A 27,030-nucleotide genomic window follows, 5' to 3' on the forward strand; every position below is an offset into this window, starting at 1 on the left:
TGTGCAGCTCATAACCATGAAATTTACCTTTTCTAAACAAATTTTGATTGTAAATGTATGTGTGAGAGATAAAAATGCTTAGTTTTGAGGTCTAGATGGACAGCCAATTTTTTAAAAACTGTGACATTAATGGCTGGAAATGTAATGCCCCTGTTATTCAATCTGGAAAAGTTTGCTTACAGTTCACGTCTAATGGCACTTTTGTACCGTTATCAAGAGACTGATAGTCATTACAAGCATTTCAGCAGCCTTTGGATCTGTTATATTTTTAATTAAATTGGCTGTGAATTGCATAAGTAGCAAAGGTTGACAAACTAGCACTCAGTGCAGCATTACTATGTTTCTTAGAGTAGCTGTCACAGGATGTTCATGATCTTGATTTCTTTAAACACTTTATAGTTTTCTTACTCTGCATCAGCTGTTGATTTGGAACAAGAGGCAAACAGCCCCAGAGAGCAGGGCAGGACACTACGGAAATAGCTCCAAGCAGCACAGGCAGAAATGGCCTGGCTTTGCGTGCGTGTAGCTGCCTGACCTCCCCAGCACAGCTGGCTGAGGCCCTGGCTTTGCAGAAAATGTGGTCTCTGTGCTTCAGGCTGAAGGAGTTGTGCATGGTGTGTACGTGCATGCTGCTAACATCGTGCCCTACTTGCTAGTAGAGAGATGTCAGTAAGGTCTTTTTAGCGTATCATCAAATTTATCGTTGGAACAACATCTGAGGTCGCTCCAAGGAGGTTCAGATGTCCCTTAACCTCCTGGAGGGTGATACTGCGGCAGCTGTTCCTTTGCAGAAAGGGGGGTGAGAAAATAGAGGCCTTGCCCTAAATTCACATGCCATCATTTTTCTTAAGGTATGCTTATGCCAGCACTGCCTTTGCTGTTGSTGCCTCTTTGACTCCTTCTGCTATGCTACCACTTCCTGTTCCAGCCTGGTAGAGCAGTGCAAACACAGGAGCGTGTGGAGCTCTCATTGCTATTTTATGTTAGCTTTGAAAGAGACTTTGCAGATGAAAGAGCATAACTTGCACCAAACTAGTTCAGCCTGCCCAAAACCATGAAGGCTGTCAATGGAAAAAAGCACTGTGAGTTTCTGTAGGCTTTTAAGAGACCAGTAAATGCTAAAAGAAACTAGTTTGTGATATTCTGTATTCAAAGCRCAGATGATCCAAGGATGTGATGTATATGTACCAAATCTTGAAGGCTTTAGTCTGTCTTGACTTGAGCAAAGCTGTATTTGAGGTAAAGGCCTGAGAAAGGAGATCCAGATTAGAGCCTGTTTTTTCCATGAGTGAGGTCACTCTTTTCCCATATGCTGCCATCTCCCTTTTTGTTCCACATGATACGCCTCACATTCTAGCAGCTTTGTAGCATATTCTTCTTCAGGGAATCAGAAGAAGATGCAATTTTTAGACCAACATAAAAAATTAAGGTCCATTACTTGAATTCTTCCGTAATTCCACTGGGAGCAGCAAACCACAACTTTCTGAACCGCAGCGTGGGAGGGCATCTACCCCGTGGAGGGCAGAAAATGTGACTCTAAGCTGTAGTGAGAACAGACAACTTCRTCCTGGCAAATTGATGATCTGAAGAAAACTGCTCCCACCGCCCAGTAGTCTTCCATGCATGTTTTAAATAGGTCCTGTGCACACAGCAAAAACAGAACCAGAGGTTCCGGAGGAATTAGAAAAGGGCATCAGATGGATAGGACGGAGGAAGAAGTTTGATATTCAGTCAAATACCCCATGTACACTTTGCAGCCCTGGAGACTGTGTAACTAAATTTCTGTCCAGGATGTGTTGGCATTGCTGYGGTGCTGGTGTGATGTGGGAAGTAACCCGTGGTGGACGAGCACTCGGCCAGYGGGAAGCTGCCTCACACTTGCAGAACATGTAGTCCTGGCTTTAGGGCTGTGTTGTGCAGGCAGCATTTCTTTAATTGACCTGTTGATTGCCCAGGAGAAATAATGGCTTTAAGTAGTACGTTGTGCATATTCTAGTGAGGTGCTGCCTTCTCTTAGAAAGTTGTTACTAGTTATTGTTACTTGGGTTCCTTGTCGTTGCTTGCTGCTCCAGCTTTTGGGCTGTCCTTCAGCATTAGCTGGTGGAGTTGGTGCTGTGTTAGGTACAGAAGGTGCCACCTGCTGCTGGTTTGCCTTGGGATGAGGAAGCCCAGGACTCAAAGTCCTGTTTTAAATGAATTCTTTAGGCTGCTCTCAAATCGTACTGTTTTCTCTCTTCCAACGTGTTTCTTCTGATCTCTCAAAATTTCAGCACTTACCCTGCACTATTTGCTCATTCTGATGATAGTTTTTTTCCTTAAATCGAAGTACCGTTGATGAAGCAAGAAGAAAATAAGGGACTTCAAAATGAGTTCAGCTTCACTGTGTATTCGGTGTAACAAACACTTGAAAAAGCAATAGCCACGATCCCATGTATTAAAACCACTCATAAGTGGCAAACAGCACACAGCCACTTTGCAGCCTGGAGGCTTTGCTAGAGCCGACCTGTCTGTGATGCATCAGTGATGCACACGTAGGTGCCTACGTCCACTGCTGTATCTGAACGTGTCTTGGTGCATTCTCGGCAGCCTTCCTCTCCCTTCTGGGACTTGCACAGTTTTCTTCATTTCAGACTGTCCACACGCTTGTTTTTCAAGTCTCAGCTGTTACTGAGCCCTTCTACCTGGTGCCAGTTGGCACCCATGGTTTGTTTTGGGCGTTCATYAAAGAAACATATTTTCACTGGGTGCTTGTTTCTACTTTATGCTACCGCAGGACAGCTGACCAGCTTCTCAGCTGGGTCTGTGATGGGTGGTAGARCAAAAGGCACAGGTGAAGTGCTCTCCCATGGCTCAGCTCGGGGTGGGAGGGAAAACTCTTCAAAGTTGTCTCTGAGCTTTAAAGCTTTGCCTGTCAACGCCAGACCTGTCTCAGAACAGCAAAGAAGTGCTGGAGAATTCAGGAATATGCAAGCTAATATGTCTTTGAGTGCAGACATTTGGATCTGAATTCAGTCTCCATAAAGGTTAGCATGAGCCGATGAGGTCAGACTACTCCCTAATTCAGAAGGGTGGCAGCTTGTGCTTAAATGGATTAGCAACTATCCATATCCTCTTGTTAGCATTTCAATTACAAATTAGTATAACATAAAAGTATGGTATAATTGTGCTGAAAATGAAAAATATCTCTTTATGTTGCACATTTCGCAGCCACATTAGACTTGCAGAGCATTGTGGCAATGATTACTTTCTGCTGAGGGGGAAAAGAAAAAGATAAATGACTTCTAAATCACCACATGACTCACCCTGCAAGCTCTGAGTTTATTTGTAAGACATTTATCTCCTTGTATACTCACTGGGAAAAAAAATTATCATTTAATTAATAAACTTAATAGCCTGAGGTATGCTGATCAATAAAAAAAATTGTATGAGAGAACAGGCCCTGATGCAATGAAATATTGAGTTGTCTGCAGACAAATCCATGATTTTCTTTAAAACTGATCATGCTCCTGCCTAGTTAGTTAGGGGAGGCTGTGTRGCAATGTGCATTGCTCTGCTGAAAATCAAATTGATAGACCAGTCTAAACAAAGGGTTTGAAGCAGCTCCTTGTGCCTTGGAACATTTTCCCCTTTGTTTTCCCTGTGTGACCTTTTGAGCTTTTTTTCCCCCTGCTGACACTGAACTTGCTTCCACCGAAGCCAGTGGGTGTTTTTCCACTAACTCTCGTAGACCCTGGCTGGGTTGAATTCGGCAGCTGCTGCGCCCGACTTGCTGCTGTTGCCTTGCGTGACGTTAGATCAAAGCTCCATTRCAGCTCAGCAAATCCAGAGGTACTGCACTGGCTCCAAGGGTTATCCCAGATAATGCAGAATAACCAACAGCTAAATGTGCCCGGTCTCCTGTTACCAGCCGCTCAGATGTGTGCGGTGGCAGCCCAACAGGATGGCATTTGTTCGCTTTAGTTGCGGCTCTGAGACACGGCCTGGGATGATTTCACTCTTTGCCGAGGCAGCCAAGGGCTGATCTAATGGAGAAGCGGTTGCTGGGGGAAGTATGCCAATGTGTCATTTTTCTTGTTCATGCTGTACTGAAAAGGAAAAGGCCTTAAAGAAAARGCCTAAGGATATTGTAGGTGGGTACTGTCTTTGTAGTTATGCAGGAACAACAGGAKTTTTCATCTCAGTTCGCATGGCAGCGGTACGCTGGTAGGTAGAAATGGAAGCTGTGTGAGAGACACCTCTTCTTGGAGACAAACACATCTAATTAGCCCCATATGTCATTTCTGACATCAGAGTTAAATATAGGATGTATGGGTTTTCAATGTGAACATTTTTGAAGCATTCAATTAGCAGAAACAGTGCTGTGGACACTGGGAAGATCACTGATTCTTCTCAGTGCAAATTGCTTCTCACCCTCATTCCCTATTGGCATCGTGTAGATACTTYCCCCCCACCTCCAAATTTCATGGCAGGTTATGCTAAACTTCACTACAGAACATTATCTTCTCTTACACACGGTCACTGCAATGGTGTTCATGCTGTCTGTTCAGGGTCTCTGGCTATGGTTTGTCCTCATTATACTCAGCTATGAAGTAGCCCCAGTGGTATGTTGGGTTTCACCTGGAGGAAGAGAGATCCCAGAGAGCCAAAGGAGTGAACATGACCTGGTCACTGTAAACATAAATTGGTTAAATTCCTTCTGAGTGCCACATACGGATACCTGGTTACATAGAGATAGACTGGAAAATAAATGCCAAGGTATGGAAATRTATTAATTAAGGTATGTGAGACAAGAAATTTAAAAACCAACGTAAAGGAAACTGAAATGGAATAGCTATGCAAGATAAGCTTAATCTCTGAGAAACCCAGTGTGAGAGAGAGGGTATTATGTTAAAATTTTGTATTCTGGCAAATCATTCTYCTTAGTAGGAAAGAAGGGGTTACCGCTGATACTGAATCTTGCATTGATGGTGGTGAGAACAATATGCTCCTGATTTTTGATGAAACAGACACAGAAAGAGCAGAATTACAGGAAGGTAAGGAGAATACAGGGTTAGTTGATGTTCCCTGGAGAGCAGGTTAGCCACAAGCTGTGGTGTAGCCCAGCAGGTCACCAGTGACAACTATTGCTCTGAGCCCTGGCTCACTTCTGCAATTTCAGACATGGCCTATGTTAGGGCTTTTACTGTTTGTTCCCATACTTGCCAAAACTGGGTTAGGTGTCTCGGTCAAGTTAGGTGCTGCAGAGCAATAGACCTGACAAATATGTAGGTCTTCATACAGTGGTGACAAACTYGGAGCATCTGGAGCAAAGAGGAGCCTTCTCCACATTTTTCCTGGAGTCTGTTCCACCCCTTTTGTTCCCAGAGTGTCTCTTGAAGCTCAGAAGTGTGATGGAAGTATTMGAATAGCTATTATTCCCCTTATTATTCCTTTCAGCAGTTCAACATAACTGCTGACGTGCCAGTCATGATCTATTCCAATTTTATACTGTTTTCTTAATCATGACCCTTATGAGTAAACACTGCAAGATTTGGTCCTCACTTGCTATATATCTGTGTATATGGAAAACCACCTGAAGATGCAGAAGAGATGCAAAGAATGAAGGGAAAGTGCTTTTTCCTAAAAACTTGTCAAAATCTTCAATTTTGAAACTGCAGATAATGTTTTCATCAAGATACCTTATGCTAGTTGTGAAACACCTTGGATTTCAGATTTGTCATTATTATTTCCTCAGTTTTAAACTAGGTCTACACACTCTTTTCTAACTCATGCTATGAATTAATCTCTTGTCCTGTACTGTGCTTGCTACAATGATATTTGAGCACCCCAACTTCTTTGCTCACTCACTCTAATTAAAGCAAGAGGCCTTACCTTCAAATGCAGACATTGAATAAAACACAGCCAGCTATGCTTTATGCTCAGGAATTTTTTTATTATATATTTCTCTGTTGGTATTAAGTGCAATCCCATCTTAGCATTTAAGCAAGTGATCAATGTAAGTGAGTTCAAATGATGATGTCTTGAGCATTTGTTCAATATTAAGAGAGAACTTAAATGCCTTGCTGAACTGGGATGTGAACCAGCTTCAGATTTACTGACAAAATTGTTGCTATTTARAGAAAATTTCCTTCTTTCCTAGGATCTTATTAGATGAGTCAAGGATAATGGCCTTTTCCTACTGACACCAAAATCAGCACAAGATCATCTACCTTAATGTGATAGATAAGCAAAGGCTTGGTGTGACAAGCTGGTACAAGCTGTTTTGCTTTCTTTAGTTCATTCTCAGCCTTTCCTTCTCCCGTTGGTAAAACAACCAACCTGTGATGCTTCAGGACGCTAATATTTCAGGAAGTGTTTTAGTGGAGAACTCGGACAAAATTTTTTGGAACAGCATATTTATCCAAATCTCTACTGATACCCTAAAACCCCAGAGAGGTGGTGGAAGGATCGAAACTCTYGACTTGATCTGTGTCACAGAGTCCTTAATAACTTATTTACAGCTTTCCTAATGTTCTCAGGAAGTGTCGCCAGATGTCTGAAACTACTCCCAAGTAAAATAAATAGGCATTTGCCATTAAATTCTATATCAGCAGGAACTTGGCCACTGTGGATCTCTTGATTTGCTTCCCATCCTTGGCATTGTCAAGCATAGCTTAAAAAATAAAATGCATCAGTTCAGATAGCAGTGCCAGTGAGCTGTGATAGGAGGTGGCTAGCTGCTCCCCGTGGGCTCAGCCTGGCCATAAGGCAGTGATGCAGTCCTACAAGTGCTTTCCAGGATGCAGGCCAGCCCCGAATGGGCTCCTGTGTCGCAGGGAGATGCAGAGAGAGCTCTGGCAGGGTATAGTAGCTCAGGGAGAGCATCGTGCAGAGTTTTGGCCCTGGACACTTGGCCAGGGATGAAGGTGCCCACTTGGCATAGAGAATTTGAATGTCCCTTGACTTGGATGAGTGGGCCAGAAACACTTGAGGAGACCAATGACATTTGGCAAAGAGTACAGGTAAAATCAGGATGGAAACCAGCTTTGAAATAAGAACAGATTATTGCATAAATATAGTGTGGTAGTGGTTGAAAATGGAAGTAGTAGTAGTAATAAGGTGAAAAAGAATTTACTTTTAGCTACTATTTCGGTTTGAATTCAAAATGAAGTCTCCTATAAAAATCAAAGGCTGCTATAAGTTCAAGTAAGGGTAAAATGTTACGATATCAAGCATCCTCCAGCACTAGGTAAAGTACTAGAGGGSAAGTAGTGYGACAATAAGAGAAAAATCCTCATTCTATCTAGAAATATGAGTTTCCAATGCTTGTTAAATTAAACAGTGTTATTGATTATTAATATACTTTCTCCTCTCACTGATTTATTTAACTTTTTTTTAAGCTTTCAGAATTCGCTATGGGGTACCCTCAATTTGAGTGGCAATTGTAGCATGCTGGCTGTGCTGCTAGCAAAGTAAACAGCACTTTAGATAAGATTTGGGCTTGCAGCTTCACTTAATGAGAACATCATCTTTCAAGGCACAGATCTGCTCATGCAACCAAATAGGCCATGCATATCCCTATTTGTTATAAAAATTAACATACAAACTCTATTTATGTAGCTATGTAGTCATGTATTACTCTGTGTCCCTATCTGTGTAACTTCATTATAATGTTACTCAGTGGCTCAGAGAAGACCTGACAGTGAAGCTCTGTGGCATCATGTGGGTRCCTCAGATTAGGAAGAAAATCCAACAGTCCTGAAATGAGATGAACTGCTATACGGTATATCCACRTGTCTTTCTGCTGTAAATGTTCTCCTTTGCACTGAGCACTAGATTATATGCACAGCACACAGTGCTTAGCTCTAAAACAAGATTAAAATCAGCAAGGAATAGAACACAGGAATTTGTACTGTGTGATATTTGATGATAAAATTAAGTTGGATGCTTGTAGGAAGGAGGACAGCTATGCCATATTGCTGCGTGGATGCTGTTATCTACATGTGTGTTCTTTTTTCTTAATGCTAAAATAATGCTACAAACATGCAGTGAAAAGGAAAATATGTAAGATTTATAATCTGCTTGAGAATGCTGCTCCTTTTACCACAAGTATGGCACAAAGCAAGAGCTTCCCCGTTAGAGCAAGAATGATATTAAATGGTATTACATCTTTTTATGCAAACCGCAGACAACACCAAGAAAGGCAGAGGAGAGGAGTCATGAGGTCCAACTCATGACTCTGCTATGGTCCCTGTTATGGAGATGTGTTGAGGCTGGTCAATAATTTCCATGTCTTGGATGCATGTGAAAACTCCTTAAGGTAATGCAGCTAGATAWCTGTCATTCTGCCYCTACTACATAATACGCAGGATGTATTATATGCAAAAGTGTTCTGCATTTTACAGTGCCTATTTGTCTCACGCTAGTTACCTAGTAGCAGATAGATGGGTGTGTTCTCCTTTCCTTCCAGGCCTATTGATTAACTTGCATGTTTTCTGAGTTTTTGTAATTCAGATAATTCAGAATTATGCTGATCAAGCTTTTCTTTCTTAATATAAAACATTGAAGCAATAATCAATCTTTAAAAACTTTAGCAATGGAAAATGTAAAGCAAATTTTAAAATTTGCTAATTGTAGACCCCTTCATGCCTTTGGAGTGCTGCATAACAGATCATTTCCAAGCAATTATTATGTAGGACCTTTTTTGGTTCATGCATATATCGAAGAAATACAAAGCCARTATAAAAAGAATTTTAATTGGTTTGAGATAGTAGCAGGAAATGATGTTCCTTCATTTGTAGAATCAAAAAAAATTAAGGTATCTTAGCTATTAAATTTCAGAAAGGATTGCATATTTTAGTAATGTGGTTACTCATGTGTGAAATACAGAAAAATGTTAATTGAGGTAGACTTGTGAAGTGAAATTAGTTGCAAGTGGACTGTAGATAAGCAAAGGGATTTTTAGAAAATTGTGCCTCAGCCATACTTTGAGGTTAATTYGTTGAAGATAATTGGAATGTTAAATAGTTTCCTATAAGGAATAGTTGCTACAGTGTTCTAACACTTTTAGTCTGATTGAATCAAATGCTAATTACTAATATTCAGATTTATGCTATGCTTATTTATGTACTAGCCRCCCTGATTACTTCCTTGACTGCTGGTAATCTGTCCTATTAAGGGAGACACAGTCCTTCAGTCCCCTGAAAATAAGGGCTTGAAAGAGAGGAACTTCAGCTAGAGGAACCACCTGTTCCTGTCCTTGTCTCTGTATCTATGAAGTCCCTGTTAAAAACAGGAGCAGTTGAACAGCCTTTCAGTGTTTCAGCACTTATTAAACCTTCACCAATAACTTGAGAGTAAATGCAAAGTCCTCAGTGTGGTTCTATGAGCAGGTTTGAAAACACTGATTTACTGCTGTACCCAGCGTTCAAGCAAACTCTTGGCATGGACATAATATCAGTGGGTTTGCAGCTCCAATCCCCCAGTTGTGGTCTGGGCACTTTGGAGACCTCAACATGGCTCGAGTCAGCGAGACCGATCCGCTCTCTGGCAGGGGTCCTTGGAGCAGGGAGAGAGGGCCTGGCCTTCCTGGCCAGGCTGTGCCCCATCTCCTGTCCCCTGGTTTGGTGGGACACAATATCCATGCTCTGACCCAGGAGAAAACCAAACCCATCACAGCAGGGTACCTTCATCGCTATAAAAGGAGAATGCCAAAGTGAGTTGCACAGAAGTGGAAAGAAACGTTGTTTTACATCAGAAAGACAAATAAAAATCCATAGCCAGCTACAGATTTCTTTTGCCGGTGCCTTTATTTATGGCTGTGACATAAGTGTTCCCTGCATCTCCATGCTCTTCCTCGGGGTCTCAGGCTGCATATTGCATGTGCCCAGCTGGCCTGCCTCACTTTGCGACGGCTGATCTTTGTGCGCRGAGAAGGTATGTGTGCCAGGTCTCAGGCATTTATCATTTATGTATTGCCTCCCTGGTGGCCTGCTGTCGCCAACAGGCATATAATTAGAATAGCTGAGACCGGAGACCTGTGGAAAGTCTGAGTACTTTCGTAATTGGCCGGTAACAGCTGTAGACTCGTGTTTGAATCCAATGCGATTTCCACTGCTGGAATCTCAAGTTTCTTTCTTCGACAACATATTTATCTTTTATTCTTGTAAGTAGATGAAATGCTTGCATTTTTGGATCTGTTCTCGTTTGTGTTGACTTATTTGATGATTTGTTATTAGAAACAGACTGCTTTTAGGGAAGCTGTCAGTCATCCAAAYGGAATACCAGCCCCTCTTTCCTCTTGCACTCTCCCCCATCCAAAAAGAGAAAAAACGAAAGGAAAAAGTGAAAAGAATAAGAGAAAAATGTTATCAAAAATAACTAAGCCAACAACATAATCTGCAAGTTCTGTACATACTGTTATGATATCTGAAGCATAATTATCAAGCTTAAGTTAATTAGACTAATGCTTAGAAAATCTGGCATGGCAGATTGTGGTAAGTAATTATATATACCGATTAAAAGATGTAATACACAGTGAGCAAAGGCAAAGGAAAACTCCATTTGATACAGTCGGTGAACATAGACAATTAAGAAGTCAAGTAGATGAGCACTGACAAAGATACTGAACTTTGTGGAAAATGATGGGCAAGATGCCAGTTTTCCAGTGGAACAGATTTTACATAGTATCAGTCAAATACTTTTATGAAAATGAAAACTACTGTTTCCTAACGGAAATAATAAAGGGCCACTTTTTTTGTTTTGTTTTTGTTTTTGGGTTTTTTTGCATTATGATTAGCTGACATGAATACAAGGATATGTGCAAACAAGAATGTGACATTAGAATACTAGTTTACATATATATAGAAGTCGTGTAAATGGCTTTTCTTAAAAGCAATTCACAAGATGTCATATGAGAAAATAAAGCTGTGAAGACAGTGTCTTCTGCAATTAAATGCAATGTAATAATGCTTATGGGTCAGAAAGAACGAGGAGAGTTTGTGTGCCTTTGTACATCTCAGTATGTGCACTGCTGAGGCTAAACCCTGTAAGCGCAAACTGAGAACACAATCTTTTTGTGCATTTTGCTTGAAGACTAGTTTTAAAAAAAATGAAAGAGCTAAAGGGGAGAAAAAACATAGCAGTAGATCTCTTAGGCGAGAAGTTCTGCTTGCAAAGTACCCTGCTCCRAGTTGGAATCATGTCCAAATGAATGAAATTATTTGTGCAAGTCCTCGACAAAGAGTGTGACTGTCCAACCTATTCTCCAATCAACTCCCTCCTCAAGAATGAGAGCAGGAAACCTGCAAATTCCTAGTCTGGCAAATTGAGATAAAACAAGCCCATGCTAGATCCATTCTCATAGCATTTAATCCACAAGTATTAGAGGCGTGCTTCTGGAGTAATGTACAACTGCCTCTCAGCTGAGCCATGATATCTCCTGAAAACTGCTTTGAATTCTGTTGACCTCATTGTTCCCTAATGCATGAACAAACTGATTGATTGAAGCGAAAACAAACAAAATTACTTTTTGTCTCTGAAACTTAAGAATGTTTGGGTAGTTTTTTCTGTCTTCATACCCTTTCTGCTGTCCATCACCCATGTTCACGTGAACACCACCCCATACGTGATGCACTGTAGGATTTTCTCTAGCTCTGAAGTGTGTTCTCTGAATTATGGCAAAATAAGTTATGTGATCTTATAGTTGACTATCATAGAGATGAAACTCACCCAAATGTTGCWAACAAAAAGTTCCAGTGACCTTTCCAGAAAAATATTTCTAAGGTATTTGTGTTCAAAGGCATCTTAGTTCTGTCTAAAAGCAATGATACTGAGGTCTATGTATTAARTATTGTTATCCAGTACATGCATTCTGCTATAGAAATGCAGGAATGTCTGGGAGGATGTATCATGGGCTATGGCAACTGAAAATCTTCTTAAAATACCTAGGAAAAAACAATGTGTATTTATCAAAACCACCTTCCTATTAGTGGAAGCTATCGTCTTTAATTAACTGCAACATGTATCCAGCTAAAATTAATTCTCTCCAAATTCACAGTCCCTTCACTGAAATTAATTGCAGAACAGTACATTCCCAGTCTATTATGCCATCCCTGTCCTTCAGCGTGGGCATAACGTGGGTACAACTGTGGTCGTACTCCCCAGAAAAAGAATTTGAACAGAAGGCCAACCTCGCAGCTTGTCTGAGGAGCAAATAGATTCCTCCTCCTCAAAGCTAAGGCAGCCGGTGCCCCTCCACCCCCAAYAAAGCCACTGCTACCCCCAGCTGAGCTTCACCAAGTAAGGGCTCCTGTGCTGGGCCCATTGCCAGTGTCTTCTGGTCTCATTTGGTTTAGTGTATCTGTTAAAAAGAGAAAGTTCATCTGAGGGATGAAGGAGCCTGCTTGAACAACACCAAGTTGTTCCCTTCTTTCCTCCCTCTTCCCTCTTCTGGGTCTTTCCACCAGTGCTGCTCAGACAACGCAGGGACATCTTGCAGATCTTACATCTTCTGTTTCCGTCCCTCCCAAATGCAAGTCTTGGACCATATTCTGCTATGGATAAGTTATTTTTCATGAAGTCTGTACAGTAGGAAAATATAAATTAGGCAAAACCCCATGTGATGTCTCTTATGAAAACTTCTCATTTAAATTTTAAAGCAATATTAACTGACTGGCCAAAACTGGAAGAAGTGATTGACCATCTGGAATCTCCACCACTGTTCCCGTATCTGAATCTGGTGCCATATACTACCGTCATAACATCAAGAAAGTGCAAGCCTCCGCTGGCTTTTATATAAACTCTAGACATTGAAGATTTTTTCTTTTACTGCTGCTTTAAGAGATGAATTTGCAGACTCTGGGGCATTTGCCCTTGACAAAGGCTGTCTGGTTCGTATGCCACTAGGTCAGTGGAATATCAATAGATTCTTAATGCAGTCTGTCTTTTAGAGTTTCTTTCATTTCTCAGAGCAAGAGTAAATGTCATTCATATTGGCAGGTTATAATGGGAACATTGAGATACTAATTTTTAAAAATATACACAGCTGCTTTTAAATAGTCTTGGTCTCCCTCCTGTGTGTCCTCAGCCCGTCTATAGCAATTACAAAGTTAGCTATCTCTTAAGAAGCTAGAAAAGGTCATTGTGTTGTTTTTTCTACCCCATGCCTCCGTGAAATATTCATGGCACTGCCCAGGTATTGGGATTGGGTTTAATGTTTCGTTGCATCGCCATCTGTTTTGTCGTTGCAGTTGTTGTTGTTTTTTCCCCTTGGTGGGGGGCAAGGGAGCGTGGAGGCAGCAGTGAGTGATGCTGGCATAAGGGTCCAGACCTGATATAATAGATGAGCACCGAAACTGCAAGAACAAAGTAGCTCATCTGATCTGAAGTATTTTCTTTCTAACGTTAAAAGTCTTTCTGGTGAAAATCTGCCATTATGCATGTAGATCATCTGTGGTAGACAGTCCCTGTGTCTCCTCAAAGGCTATGGAGCCACATTAAAGTAGGCTTTTATATTATATGTAAAGTTCATTCATATAACTTAGCGTAGGCATTGAAATAAAGCTCCTCACTCAGACAAATGGCATTAGCAAGTCCCGAGGACATATTCGGCAGAGTTTTCCAGGCTATCATGGTGTCCTGACTCCCAGCCAGCCCCTGCAGCCACGCGGCTGTTAGCAGCCCTGGGGCGCGAGCGGAGGGAGCGCTGCCTTGGCTGCAGCCCGGGGGCCGCCGCAGTGGTGCAGAGACCTGGCTTTCTCACAGATGACTTTTAAGTTTCTTTGTGACTTTATTTGTAATATAACGGTGGTATTTGGCCCAGAACATTTTACCAGGATTTTTCAAATCCTTTTTGATCATCTTGTTCTTTTCCAGTATTTCCCTCTTATTGCTGTTGATTTAAATGTCATGACATTTTAAACATGACTTATTATAACAAAATAGTATATAAAACAATATGCTGCATAATAAATGCAGCCATATTTTTCGGAGTGAACGTTAAATGASAGAGCAATTTTTTCCCCAACCTATTTTAGTACCTACTTGCTAGAGGGTATTGGCCACTTAAATCCCAGAGAGGCAATCTCTGAGGCAAGACACCTTTGCATGCCCAAGGATGAAAGCTAAAGAAATATCTGAGGAATATCCGAGGGATGCCTGGGAGAAGAGGCAGTCCCAGGGAGGCAGCTGCATCCAGGGGTGCCTTGATCCTGGAAGGACAGAGGGACAGAGCTGTTGCAGGTTGGCCAAGATGAGGTTTTGCTCTCCAGTCGCTGGCACAGGCACATACAGGGGACTGCGTCAGTGGGCTGACGGCTGAGACGAGATGACTTGGGTGACTTTCAGGAAGGTYGTGTGCAGTGAGAGCCGTGGGGAAGGCAGACAGGTCCATCCTGGGAAGGCTGGCTGCCGGGTGAGGGTCCCCTGAGATACCGGGGCTGGAAGAGCRCAGAAGAGTGGGCTTTGAAACTCCGGGGGTTTGCCTTATTCATGCAACGCATCTCATTTTAGACATCTGAAATCACCTTAAAATCTCCCTGTGGTTCAGTGGAGAGAGTGACTCAGAGTAGGAGTTACTCCAGGGCACACTGAGTCAATGTTTTCTTCTGAATTTCAAAAAGGGTTGGGGGCAGGAGGTGGGGGGATGTTTGATGGGAGCTGTTTAGTCTGAGTAAGCTTGGTCACCAGAGAGGAAGAAATCTGTTATCTGCTCTGGATGTGTGTGGGCTCTTCCTACAGCTCCCAGAGACRGGGTGAGGGAGGACGAAGCCTCTCCCAGGAGATGGGGACAGCACTCGCCTCCCACCCCGCCTGCTGAACTGGCCTCTCTGGCGGTGCCGTGGGACATTCAGCCGATTTTCTTTGCGCTGGCAGAAAAATACAAAGAAAACAAACTGAATCAACCTCCCTAGCACAAATGCGTCTTTCTTGACATGCCGTGAATCTCATTGAGTATGCTCTGGGTACGGCAAATATTTGTCTGAAGTTAAGAAGATTAGCAGGGGAAGTTGTGACTTTGAGAATCCCTGGGTAGGTAGCTCGAGTACATCAGCCTGATACGGGCGCTTAAGAGGTTATCTCCACTCTTCGGGTGGGACATAGAGATTGTTCTGCRGCTCTAACCTTTTGGGAAAATGCTTTCAGTCAAGTGATGCATGCACCTGCATGAAATTTTTGAATCACCAACTCTATCCTTGATTAAAGTGCTCTTCTGTGATTAAAAATAGCCTTTTTCCAAATGAGTGATGTTGCATGGCAGGCTGTGCACACGGGATAACATTTCCTCCAACATTATCACATGCATGACACTGCCATTTCTTACCCATGGCTCTGAGCAACACCTTTCATTCCTGTAGGCACCTCTAACAAGCAAATGCCATTAGGAAGTTCCACGCATGCATCTACCTTGTCTTGCCGGGTGAGGAAAGCTGCAGAGGTGTTTATAACATTATCTGCTAGCTGGGAGAGTAATGGGCAACTTTTTCTACTTTGCATGGTGAAAATGTATCCAAACACACTTCTAGACGCTTGCCTGGCTTCATATCAGATTGCAAATAGCCGTCCTCCAAGTCTTTGGCAGGGCTTCTTACCCCAGTGGATATTCCTTCAAGTATCTCCTTTGTAATGCATTCATTTTTCCACGAATTTTATCTCTGTTGAAGCCAAACTGGAATTCTGTCAAGCTTTGAGCTCTTCTGAAAGCAATCTACATATTTCACCGRATCGCAACTGGAAAGCCCGTGTTTTATGTACAACCGCAGTCGTGTTTGTGGGCTCACTTGTCCTTTATACTTTCAAAAACAACTTTCTAGGATGCTTTTTGCAATTTATTCTTTTTCTTATCATGTTCACATACACAGTTGTTATAAACTAGCTTTTGCAGAGTTTATTTTAGCAAAGCACTTAAACACATATGCTTAAGAGTTTTACTTAACCTTTACATGTATTCCCACAGAATTCTCTTCATCTAAGTGCTTCGCTGAAAAGGGTGCAGTTATTCAGATGTCTGTGTGAATTGTGAGGTTGAAGTCTTTCCCCAAAGCATAACAATAAAGCTGAAAAAATATTTGCAGTCATTATGACAAAGAGTAGATGAAAAAAAAGAAAACACCCTCTTTAAAACACAGCAGCAACACAGCTTTGATAAACTGTGTTTTTTCTATGGAATGCATGCTTTACAGGGGTAATATCAGCAATTGTGAGGTAGCAGTATATTTCAAGAGTGTGTGATGAAATAATTGGAGGAAGATTTTCCAGCAGATAGTTAAAAATCTTCTAGAATGCAGGTAACCTACTTTGGATTTCTTATCCGTCTCCTTAAATAACAACGGTTTAGCTCAGGGAGTAACAAACACCCCCAAATCAGGAATTTGTGGCTGTGTTTACACACAGACGTGGATATCGATATGATATAGAATCCCGAGCAAAGTCAGCAGACGAGGAAATTATGGGATGTCTGGTTTTATTCTGCAGTATTCACTGTAAATTAAAGCAATTACATTGCAGCAGCCTTGTAGCTGTAATTAAATATGAAGACAGGCCCAGGGAAGGAGAAAGGCTCCGAACCGGGTGAGCTGCTGAGGTTGCGGAACAGGGGCAAAGGCGGCTCGGAAACGGGCATCCGGATCCCGCTGCAGCTGATGGGGGTGGCCAGGCTCCTTGCACCATGTTAAAGCAGCATGGCTAATAGGTTGTCTCTTGTGCGGTCAGGGATGAATGTGGCACGCTTGCTCTCCAGCCGTGTCTTGCCTTTCCCGGGGTCCTACCCCTGCAACCGCCTGTTGTGTCCGTCATTCTTTTATTTTATAATACTAGTCAAGTCAGGGCTTGAACCAACACCAAAGGCAGATGGGATGAGAGATGGTATACCTGGATTGGCAGAAGAGGCTGCCCACCAAAAAGCTTGCGGTCCCTTCGGCAAGGCAGCCGAGGGTGAGGAAAGGGTAGAATGTGGCAGGAGGTATGAGGGATAGCAGTAAATGTCACGTTTAATTACATTACTGGGAGAGGTGGAAAGGAAGGCTCTCTCTGGGGACCTAAGCTGAATATAAAGAGAAGTGAAGGGAAAAAAAAGCACTGAGGGAAAAGAGTGAGGAGGGCAAAGGAGGCAATTCAGGAATTGAGTTGATGCAAAGACAGGACAAGAGGAGGCAGAGAGGGCTGCAAGGCACCCCCAGGGCAGGAAGGTCCTCAGCATCACTGGCAGGCTGAGGGGTCCCCGCCAGCTYGGCCCCATGGCGTTTGTCCCCTGTGGTGGGATGCTCGGGCAAAGCCCCACCACGGCTCCTTGTGGCAGAGCGAGGACAAGGACAGGCGATGCTCCAGGGACCTTCTCGTTGCCCGGTGCTCGGGCTGTCCGGGCACTGGAGGAAGCGGTCCATGCAGCAGCCCCCTTCCACCCCGGCCACCCCCATCCCTTTCGTCTCCCATCTCCGGAAATGGGTTGCAGCCGGAGCGGAGACTTTCAGCCTCCTCATGGTTATTGTGTTAATCTGAGGTGGAAATATCATTCTGCCACCCGAGTGTAGGAGTTCAGTACGGAAAAGATACCTGGGATATCCCAAGGCGTATTGATAATAATGAGCACTGCCATTTGGGTAGTGAGTAGTATCTGAGCCAAAGTGCTGGCAAAACTTGGCTTTTTTTTTTTGGATGCTGGTTTGATAATGCAAAATTATAACACATAATTGTCGAAGCAGTTGAGTTTTGTTGAGGTGCAGTAGTTTGGCGCAATTGCTTTCCACCCCACTCTGATTTTTCTTTTATTTAAATGCTTTGGAAGTTATAAACTCTTAAGTATCAACAGTAAATATTCATGGAGAATCAGAATAGTGCTAGCTACTGTAAAATCTTTTTTCCAGTACTTTTAGCTAGTTCTCTACATTAACACAGGTTGCTTTTCTGTTGATATTGTGGCATAAGTTGAAGAAACTGTAATACACATGTCACTTAAAGCAACTGCCAGTGCCAGACCCAGGTTCACCGTAGTTGGCTGCATTGTGAATTCTGGGCTTCTCTCGGCAAAGGGCAAGAAGCAGAGGTTCCACGATGTGAATGTGTTATAAAACRATATTGTGTGTCCCTTAAGAATTGCAGTGATAAAAACGTAAACCATTCTGCAGCACTAACAACTTTAATAAAATAACATAAAGCACAGCTGTCAGGTCTGCCAGCATCTCGTACTGGGAGACMTGAGTGAGAAAATGAACGCTTTTCACGAGCAGAAATATTCAAAGAGCTTCGCTGTTTACAAGTAATCAACACTGACAGTCATAGATTATTGGTGGAAGAGCATTTTCTGCTTGAGGTGAAAGAAGTGGATAATTTATCAGGAAGCCCAAGGAGTCAGAGATCAGTAATGATCTTCTTGAAGAAGRGGATGTCTCAAAAATAGTGCGTTTGTTTGTACTGCAAGGTGAGAGGATGTGCTAGGTCATGAACAAGAGTCTTAGCGCTCGAAGAATGTTGAACGACACGATATGTAATTTGCTGGGCAACTGCAATTAGAGAATTGAGTAATGTGTGCCTCAGTGTTTGCCCAGAATATTAAAAAAAAAAAAAAAAAGTTTTTAACATAATGGAGACTGCCCAAAAGCAACATTCACTTTCTTTTCTACCCCCTCCTTTCAGAGTTATCTAACTGATTAGCTACTCTAATTTATTAACCTACCTTTTTATTAATTCTTGCRTTTCTGAGATACTTCTCTATTTTTTTGAGCAATACACTAATGGTTTTTCCTTTCGTTTCAGAGAGTTTGAGAGTTTCTGAATTTTGCAACAGGAACATCTTCTCTATCTGGTGTGGTGCTTTTGCGTTACCTTTCTCTTATGGAAGCAGGCAAAGTATCAGCAGTTTTAAAATGTTAACTAGCTTAGCACACTACGGAAAAGTATTTATAGACTGCCGCGTGACTGCATCGTGCCCTGCCTGCGCGTYGGGGCTGCACGTGCGTCTGCAGCAATGCAACGCTTGTACGTCGGCAGCCTGCTCCAGCACAGCCTCCGCTTTGTGCTGCTGGAGGAACTGCTGTCAGAATATCCAGAGCTTCTGCTTCCTTGCTGCAGCGCAGCCTGGAAGGGAAGGATCTGGTTATATTTAGAAGATGAAGTTCATGTCAGTAGGAAATACCATAGAGGTCCATTCCCTATGGCTTGGTATTCTTTGTCTCYGTTCCTGCCGGGCTTCCCAGGTGCACTGACGGAAGCTTCTAGCTTTCTTATTGTGTTATAGCTTCCAAATTCTTCTTTCCGTTCACTTAGCGTAGGCATTGCATATTTGTATCTGCATTTGTCCAGCTCCTGAGAGCAGGCAGCACGTCCCTGCTCCTCTGCTCTGGGTCTGTGGGGAAGCTGGGATTCAGGTCGGGCAGCAGCTCCAGTATCCACCATCCCATGTTCGTCAGGAGCACGCCTCTGGTGCTCTCCAGAGCTCTGCAGGAGCCGTGAGTGGGGTCCTGCTGCCCCGCACGTGTCCCTGGAAGACCCGCAGCAAATCTGTGCCACTTACTCGGCAGAGGTGGTTTGAAGACTGAGCGGGAGCTTGAGGGGTGTTCGCACAGAAGCGACTGTTATAACCTCCATRTCTGCTGCTTTCTCCTCACTTGAAACAGCCACTGCTTATTGCAACTRGGAACTCAAAAATCTGTTCTAGAAGAGATTCTGAAGCTGCAGAGCTGATGGAGCCCTGAACGGTTTCTTCTAAAGGCTTTTGTTGCAAGAGCAACRGCTGTTGTTGAGAGACCTTTGTGTCATACAGAAACCTTGTTCTGGTAACCGGAGAGAAGGTAGCGAAAGCTTTTTTTTTGAGAGGATGTGGATCAGTCAGTCTTCACCTCCAGTCAGATTGGCCGGGGACATCTGCGTAAAACTACTCTCACAGAAAATAACGTCAGGCAGGTGATGTGGGATTCTTTCTTTTTTTTTTCTTTCCCGGAGGTAGCAGCTTTTCTAGCTTGCTAGAAAATTTCTGTAGAAGTTTCTACAGAAAATATCTCAGACTTCAAGATAGTCTATATATGAATATGTCTGTCTGAGTAGAGACATCAGCTAAAGTTCTCCAGCCTGAGTCTGTCTTACTGGCAAAAACCAAGGGGCAAACCACTAGTCTTTACAGATGGGTAACTGGAAAATAGAGGTATCTATTTTTCCTTTGCTTTGAGCAGAACCTTGGAGCATCCTCCAGGTGGAGGAGAGCATTGCTTCCCCTCAGCAATCCAAATTTTCCCTAGCAGGTCGGATGCTTATAGAGCTGCATGGTTGGGATTTGCATATATGTCTGAACATGAAAACACTCCAAGACACAGAAATCCCTTAGAAACAAGTATTGACTGTTAAGTTTGTTTCACACCTGAATTCAAAATCAATGCAATTTGATACTGATAATTTCTTCTTTCCTGAAAATCAGCTTTCCACTCAGCCCAAATACTATGGAGATTACCTTAGCCTGTTTAAAAAAAAAAGTTTAAGTAAACTAACTATTGCTTACTCATGCTCTCACTWTGAGATCTGAGCCGCCTTTAACAGTGCCTTACATAAAAACCCATGAAATAATTCTTCCATTTATTGGTACTGTTGATTTTGAACATGTCCAATATTTAACATCCAGAGCATCCTCTAGCAAGGCTTCCCGTAACTCAGCTCTGCTTCCAGCTGGCCAGCAGTGTGACTCAGCCTGTGCTGGAAAGGCAGGATGAAAACACCTGAGTAGGGAAGGCAGCCACCAAAAGCAGCTTTCCAAATCTTCGTGGTGGTGTTTACATAATATCAAAACCTGAGAGTCATCGTGGTGATAATCATTTACTGCACCTCAGAAATTACTGACACAGCAAGAGGTTTTAACACAGATTAATCCTGGGACGCTGGTTGGGCAGACGTAGCTATTTTATAATGAAATAATATTCATCAGTCAAAAATGAGTAAGTTGTCCATAGCGGTGAGTTAATGCTATAGTCTGTGGTTTATCATATCCAGTSTGTTCACCCAATGTGGGTATGTGCTTTAAATGTGAGAGGCGCGTGTGAGYAGGGGTGAGGGGCTGAGCCGCTCTCGGGGTATTTCCATGATGCTTTGCTATACGGTACCGCAGGCTGCATACCAGCAGCCAGGACTATCAAAGTAGACTGGTTTTCCAGGCAAGTTTGAGAATTCATTGCTGCACCCTCTATATCTGGTTTAACCTTAAGTCAAAGATTGATTGTTTTTAAAGGTTAGCAGTTATGWAGCAAAAGAAATGCTCTCTCTTCTGCCAGCTTTGAGAAGTCACCATGGGCTGTGACTTCTCACAGTGTTTTAATTTAGACAACAACCAGACATTTTGCAATATGCCTCCTTATTACTGTTCACTTCAGTTTCTTTGAGTAAGCAAAAGAAAAACTAAAAAGCAAATCCACCTTTACTGGTCTCAGCAGCGGCTGCTGGTGCTGGTACTCGGGCTCTGCAGAAGCCGGCTGGTGAGGACCAAAGCACGTCACTAAAAGCTTCTTGCAGGTTAACCAAGGAGACCCTGAGGAACAGGGGCTGCTCTCCTTTGCCTTTCAGCTGCTGCCGGTTGTCTCTCCTGCTGGTGGCAAGTTGAATGGTCAAGACATTGCTTTTTTAGAAAACCAGCTCACACCTCAGAGAGACGSTTCGTTTACCCCCCTGGGCTTGTTGCGGTGCATCCTCTGCAATGTGTGCGTGCTCAGGCTCTGCAGAAAGTACGGGATAACGAAGGCTGCTCCCCATAACGCGCCCTCAGGGCCAGCTAAGCCAAGTTACTTCTGGGCAATACAGATGCGGACAGTGGGTAAGAGCAGGCGCACGGATGGGGCTGCAGCTCCGCTGATGCGTGGCCGATGGATTTGAGTCCCTCCACCTTTCATTTCCACTCTGGGAGCAGTGACAGGGTGCAGATCGCTCCTGCAGTGTCGTGACACAAATCGAGGACTCAGAGGCTGGTTTCCCAGGAGCTGACTTTAACTTCCCCTGCAGGAAGGCACCCAGGCTCAAATATGATAAAATTTGCATTTGTATTTAGACACTTCACAACCAGGTTTCCTTTTGAKTCAAGTGCTGGAGACACAGAGGATGTATGTTGGCAGTGTATACAGTGTACCTGTTCCTATTTTTTTAATCTTTATCCATAATTCTATAACATTATTACAAGATGGATTTATAACACACCTGGAGCTAATGTAACAATGAAGATCAGTCCTCTACTAGTCAAACAGTAATACACTTTATTTGCCTATAGCTATTGTATTGTATCAGCCTTGGCATGAAAGGAAATAGCTTTCTAATGCAGCTTCATCTGCTGAGCAGAAAGAAATCTATGTTGCAGAATGAAAACCTGCATAGGACTATAGCTGGCAGCAAAATTCAGAGTAGGAGAAATGCAGCACAAATAAAAGTATTTGTGAGTTGGATATATGCTAATAATCCTAGTTTATTGCTAAACATTATTGCTATACAATAATGCAGTTTGCTTGGCAGATACAGTATTGTTTCATCTCTGCTTTTAACTGCTTCATCTTCTGGACTAAAATTTGTCCAGAAGTAAAAGGTGTAAATTCATTACTTTCCAGTTTTGTTTGTGGCGTTAACAAAAACTTGGTATTATAATGTTCTTTAGAAGCACTGATGCTGTTAATACAACCTCTGCTGTGCTCTGTCCTAGAGAGACACTGGAAATCCTCAGTGCTTTTGAGATAAAACAAGCAATTAATGCAAAATTTTCTGCTGTCTGTTGTAACTGTAGTCTGCACTTAATTAGCGGCAGACATTCTTTTGAGTGTACGTGCGAACAAATAGTCACTCAAGTGCTGGCCCAGTATATTTACTAAAAAATAGGACTCTCCCCTCTTCGGTAGAGGCAAAGGATCTGTTTGAAATTGTCATCGCTGGGATAGCATTACTTAATACTTACTGTATATGGGACAGAACTTTATTTTTGTGAGCATATTTTGCAAGCTAGATGCAAAAATGATCTGTTTCACCTACTTTTGATCTTTTCCTCACTAAATCACCAGTTAAAACATAGTGTGCTTAAAAGAAGAAAAGAGTTTGTGTCTAGGGTAGGGATGTGTCTCACTTTCAACAAGGGCAAGGAAGGACTGATAACTTACACGCAGGGAGGGAATGTATCTGTTGTGAACACTACCGGTACAAACTGCCGACGGGAAGTGGCTGCAGTCGGCCCATGTTATCACAGCAGGTCTTTGATGGGAAAGCTGGCCCCATGGGCAGAGGAAAAACCAGAGGGAAAATTTTACATGAATTGCTGACAAGGTGCCATCGGCAGCTTCTCCCTAAGATCACTCCACTGATGCAACAGGCACTTCAAAATAACAGCGTGTGTTTGTTATCCTATTACCTACCAGCTTTACTCCAAAGATTTGCTAGCTATCCGACCATCAGCTCACAAAGGTGCGCTCTGTCAGTGCCTGTCCTTCACCCTGGCACCTTGATTTGTCATAATAAATCCATCAGAGCCAGTTTACTAGTCCTACTACTGTCTCCAGTCTAAAGAGTCCACCAGTACTATCTTCTCTCCATCACCAGGTCCCTCCATCCCACGGACATACAAATAGTTTGATTAGTTGCATACGGACACGCCATGAATTTGACAATAGGGAAAATATTGGAATAAATAACAAATTCTGTTTCTTTTTTTTTCCTCCCTCCCTGCCAAAAGTTGCAACGACACGACAAAGGAGAAGAGGATTCCCCTGACAAGTGGAGGACAGAAGAAGAAATGGCGGCCGAAGCTGCAATTCTGAAGAAGTATTTTCAGTAAAATTAGAGGTAACAATTTACACATTAACATGTTCATGCAACAACCAAAACTGTTCAGTCTTATATAGGCTTCTTAAGGACAGAAGGAGAATATGTAGAGCAGAGCAAAAGAAATGAAAGGTCTTAGGTTTGCATTGTTTCCAAAAGGACATAGTACTCCAACAGTGGCTCAAATAACATGCTCCTTCTTGAACAAATCAGCTCTGTCTTAGAGGCATATTCAGCATTTAGTTCCTGGAGGGCAAAAAATAGCATAGCTGGAAATCAGAATTATCAGCCATTACTTAAGAGCAGTGTCTATCCTCACATATCTTTCCTGTATTTTTAGAACAGAAAATAGCCTCTGTATCTCGATGATGAGTTAAAAACTGCTATATGTATGTACACCCAAATATGCCTGTGCATCTGTACGTATGAAGTCCCAGCAGAATTCAGACTACAGAGTGGATAAGCCAATGCTTCCTCCTGCAGTCTTAACTCATCTGATCAGTTCAACTTTCAAACTTAAGCCTGCTGGAAAACTGCCTGTTACGCTAAATTTTCCACTGGCCCTAAAAGAAAAAGAGTAGGCAGGGAGGAATAGAGAAGAGAAAATACTTGGCAAACACTAACATTGGTACTCTAGAAATTGCAAGGTTTTCATCTTGTACCTGGAGTCCCAGAAGCCAGATTCTTCCAATAGAAATGAACTGGTCCCCAGAGATCAATATGAGTTACGCTGGGATGTGCACTGCAGTAATGATTCCAAAAGCTCCCTTTCCCCTGTTCCCCATATGTCATTTGCCATCGTCCAGCACTCTCATTTCTCTGTCATTTCTGACTCTTTCATAATTTTTCCTCTGAAGAAGCAAAGTCCTATAAATATACCTCCTCTCTGCCTGTGACTCACCGCTCACAGCCCAGCTTGAAAAATCTTGAGCTAAACCACACACGTGGTGCACTTGCATGGCAGCTCTCAGCCTCCTGTGCCATTCTGTCGCCTCCGTTTGGGCTGGTTCATGGGACGCTTTCCTTTCCATTTTTTCTCACATGATGACCATCCTCTTGTCTGCCACGAAAGCATCAACTTCTCCAGGCAAATTAGCTGTTCTAACAACTCTGTGGACTGGCACAGAGAAAGCTGTGTAACACATATAATTCCCATGTGTGGAGGAAGCTTGTCCTCAGCGTCTGGGCCTGATCCAGTTGGGGAGCTGAGGACCTTCAGGGCCAGCAGCACCGTGTGGACTACATAGTCAAGTTTCCATGGTGGCTGCTGGATTTGTACATAGACATTCACTTTTCACCTTCTCAGAGATGTACATCTCAAAAATACATGATTCTGCCAGAAAGAGCCTATTCTTAGGTGATACATAAAGCACTCTAGTAAGAGAAGCATTATGTAGTGCTTCATCGATGGCACAGTGCAGCAAATGAACGGTACTTAGGATAGAATGGGCCCATCCCTGTTCTGCTGTGACATTGTTCCCCATTATATATTTTTTAGGTTGGGGTGGTTTTTTTGATCTATTTACAAATGAATTTAAACTATGTTCTTGCAGGGATTCTCGCAGGGGTTGGAATTAGGTCCGCATGAATCACTAAAATGTTCATCGGCTCTTTTGATACTAAACACAAAGCTGAACGGATGGTATAAATTCATTCCTGCAAGCAAATTCATGTGGCTGGACTTTTATTTCCATTTATTATGAAAATAAATCAGCATGTCTCTGTGTGGGTAACCTCTTGATAAGCTCCCCATGATATTAAGGTTGTTACCTTAGGCCAATAGATTAAATCTTAGTGGCATCATTATCATGAGAATATTTTGCTTAGTATAGGCAGTCCCTCCAACCGTTGATTCCCAACCCAAGGCATCACTGTCAATCTCTTCTCCCTGACATTGTTTTGCCTCTGAAGCTTTAAAGCTCTGAACTTCAGATAAAGGTAGATCTGAGCATCTTCTGAATTTCTCAACTTTTATGTACCAAAAAAACTCTTGGCAAATTAACAAGGTTGTAGACACTCTCCTTCAAAGCTGTTTTTGTTTTTCACCTACAAAGGATTTATTTTGCCATTTATTTGCCATAAGTTTACCTGGACACTATTTGACTTGGGTTTTTGATGCAGCACAGGGAAAGTCAGAAAGAGCTGAATGTGTGTGTTCTGGAGCCAATAAGCAGCATTGTTTAAGGCCTCATACATTACATATCTACTTAGTGTTTTGTTCAAAGAAGTCTCAGTTCAGCTAGTCTAGCCTGGACAGACTGGGACACGTCTCAGAGCTTTCCCAGCTACCCTTTCATTTATCACAAGTGCTTCATCAGCTGTCGCATCTCCTGTGTGACTTGGCTAGGTGTAGCAGGGCCTTTTACCTGTATTTGAAGACTATCTGATCAAGAAGGACTTGCAGGTGATTTCCTTTTTCATAAGAAACATTTGATCAAGGCAAGAAGCTATTTATTCCCTTCCTACTACATTTGCTGGTGTTGATCCCCCATCCCTCTTGCTAGTTGGGTGGCCACGGCTGTGTGCTTCTACACCAGTTCCCTGATGATCAGAAATATCCAAACACTTGCTGGAAGAAATAATCCCTTCTCAGTCTTGCCAACTAAGTTTGCAGTGTTAAGAAAATACTTGTCTTAAAATGATTCGTGTGTACAGTTGCCTGGAGTAGGTGAAACTGAAATCAGTGAGTGAATCGGTGTTTTCCATGTGTTTCTGGTCTTTTACTGTGCCTGCCCTCTTCATTGTATCCCAGCTCATTAGAAGACCTTGTTGCCTCCTAAATACCCATAGCTGTGTGGGCTTTCCTGGGCTGCTTGCAAGACAGTACCTGCAGCACTGAAGTTCAGTAGAACTTCATGTAACTCTGGAGAAGGACAAGGAACTTACAGTTTTTTGGCTGAGCCAAAACCAGTGGCTGGACAAAGCAAGCTTTATTTATCTCAAGAGAATAAAATACATTTTTGTGCATGGAGCTAGTACAAAGCCTGTATCCCCCTTCAGCTTGACTTAACGTGGCTTCAGTGGAACATGGTCTGCATAGGGAGAATCTTGTGCTGCATAAGGGAAGGAGGCCTTTTGGCCTTCACTGCAAGCCCATTTGGCTTCCTCTTGCGTGTATGCAAAATACTCGAGCTTGTGCAACCTGAGGCTCCTCATCACAACCTTCTCTTTTATGCTGTGAGAGCTGGTGAGTCAAAGCCATTCRTTACGACACATGGCAGTCTTCGACAGCAAGAGTCCAGCTTGAAAGCCTTCTGTTTCCTGCTTGAGATGATGCCTTCTGCCTTCGAA

At 42.7% G+C, this 27,030-nt stretch overlaps 1 protein-coding gene across 7 annotated transcripts in view; it reads left to right on the plus strand.

The window, feature by feature from the left end:
• Positions 1 to 27,030, plus strand: part of FHIT (fragile histidine triad) — a 624,940-nt gene that overhangs the window by 593,019 nt on the left and 4,891 nt on the right. For all 7 annotated transcript variants that reach the window (XM_026088087.1, XM_026088088.1, XM_026088085.1 and 4 more), the window contains one exon: positions 23,651 to 23,760. In XM_026088087.1, the coding sequence (XP_025943872.1) occupies positions 23,651 to 23,735 (85 nt within the window). In that variant the 3' untranslated portion in view covers positions 23,736 to 23,760. The remainder of the gene's footprint in view (positions 1 to 23,650; positions 23,761 to 27,030) is intronic.

This window comes from Apteryx rowi, unplaced genomic scaffold (genome assembly GCF_003343035.1).
Source record: "Apteryx rowi isolate R43461 unplaced genomic scaffold, aptRow1 scaffold_75, whole genome shotgun sequence".
Lineage (NCBI taxonomy): Eukaryota > Metazoa > Chordata > Aves > Apterygiformes > Apterygidae > Apteryx > Apteryx rowi.